Below are 1,715 nucleotides of genomic sequence, written 5' to 3'. Positions count from 1 at the left end.
GTACTGTTTAACCATCTCTCTTTTACCCTATCTGCCTTTTTATTTAATTTGCCTAGCTCTAAAAGCTGCGTCAGAGAGCCCTGCCTCTGGAGGGCGATTCGCAGCCTCTGTAAGTGAATTCACACAACCGCGAGATAAACAGTCGCATCCTGTTTGATTTTTTCTGTTTGATTTCGTTGTCCCGTTTTCATTCCCGTTATACTAATTTGCTCTGCTGCCGCCGTTGTCGCTTGCTCGCCACTGACTACTTCCGCTGCATGTTCGATTTAGCGATCTTAACCCGGCTTTGCTGATTGCCGCTTCTGCTGCTGACCATGGAGTGTCTTCACCGCGGACCTCACTGCCTCCAGCGAGATACGGTGTCTTGAGGAGGCGAGGGCGCGCAATCCCTGAGGAGCACCTTGAGAAGACCAACGCTGTGGCTCCTGCTAAGGCCGCTGGAGAGCCGCCTGCTGAAGCCCCACCCCAGAGCCCAGTTGAGACCCCGGTCGAGACCCCAGAGGAACCCCCTGCTCAGCCTCCAGCCAAGACGCCGGCCAAGAGCGCTGGCGAAACTCCCGCTGAGCCACCAGCTGAAGTTCCCAAAGAAGTGCCCGCTGAGACCGCAGTCAAGGCTCCGGCTGAAGTTCCGGCCGAGGTCCCAGAGGAGACCCCAGCCGAAACCCCAGACGAATCCCCAGCTAAGGCCCCTGCTGCGGCGCCCGTTAACATCCCGGTTGAAGAGCCCGCCGCCCCGGTCGAGCCTCCGGAGAACCCCGCCGACGCCGAGGAAGGAGAGAAATCCGGCCAAGATCCTTCGGCGCCACCGGAGGAGAGCGAGAAGGAGGACAAGGCAAGCGATCCGGCCGAGGCTCCCCCCGCTGTGCCTTTCGCAGCACCCATTCCCGAGGGACTTCCGAAGGGCAACGGGACGACCGAAGCGCCTGAAAACGCCACCTCGCTGGGTGAGTGAGAGGGAGGCGGTTTAGCGTCATGAATGAGTTGTACTGGAAACGCCAATGGCTTTATAGCGTTAGATACTACATGATAAGATATTAGATACAAGGAATTGTAATATCACTCGGCGTATGACATAGTTATTTACAGCATGAATCCACATTATTTCTTAAATGACATAATGATATACACCATCAAACAGCATGACTATTTGAATATTAAGTGAATACATGATCCAAAAACATCATCAGTTCTACCTCTTCTCGCAAAACGCTAACAAGCACATCCTGCATTCACACCATACTCTTGCTTTCAACGCCATGACAACTTCTGCTTTTCTCTAAACTAATTTTGCAACTAAAACCAAAATGAACCATAACCGAACGCAGCATGATTCAAAGTATTGTAAATTCTCTTCCATTTCTAAACACTCTAACAACCACAAGATTTTCTTTATATTTACACCCATTTTTTTTTTCTTTTCTCTTCTACACTAGTCATTGCAGATAGCGCCATGTGATTTTTTTTTATTATTAGCTAACTGTTAAGGTTCGTATCTTATCGTAACAGTGCATGATCTTCGTTTTTCTTCCACGATTTTTCTTATTTGGTCTTAGGTGCTTCCCTTCTTGGCGTCATTTATTGCTCGCAGATCTGCTAACTGACGCGGGATTTTTTCGCTTGATTTTTTTCTTTCTGACAAACTTTGATTTTCGGTAACGGGTTATTCAGTTTGTTTTAGTAAGAACTGGTGAGCTTGTCTCCGATTTACTATCATA

The 1,715-nt window shown here is 49.0% G+C and overlaps 1 protein-coding gene across 1 annotated transcript in view; it reads left to right on the top strand.

The window, feature by feature from the left end:
* The window catches only part of LOC119588139, a 40,789-nt gene that overhangs the window by 11,718 nt on the left and 27,356 nt on the right, over nt 1-1,715 (top strand). The window contains exon 5 of the mRNA XM_037936845.1: nt 271-944. Coding sequence (XP_037792773.1) covers nt 271-944 — 674 coding nt within the window. The remainder of the gene's footprint in view (nt 1-270; nt 945-1,715) is intronic.

The sequence above is a fragment of the Penaeus monodon genome, chromosome 23 (genome assembly GCF_015228065.2).
Source record: "Penaeus monodon isolate SGIC_2016 chromosome 23, NSTDA_Pmon_1, whole genome shotgun sequence".
Classification (NCBI taxonomy): domain Eukaryota; kingdom Metazoa; phylum Arthropoda; class Malacostraca; order Decapoda; family Penaeidae; genus Penaeus; species Penaeus monodon.
This window is presented reverse-complemented; position numbering and strand designations above follow the sequence as displayed.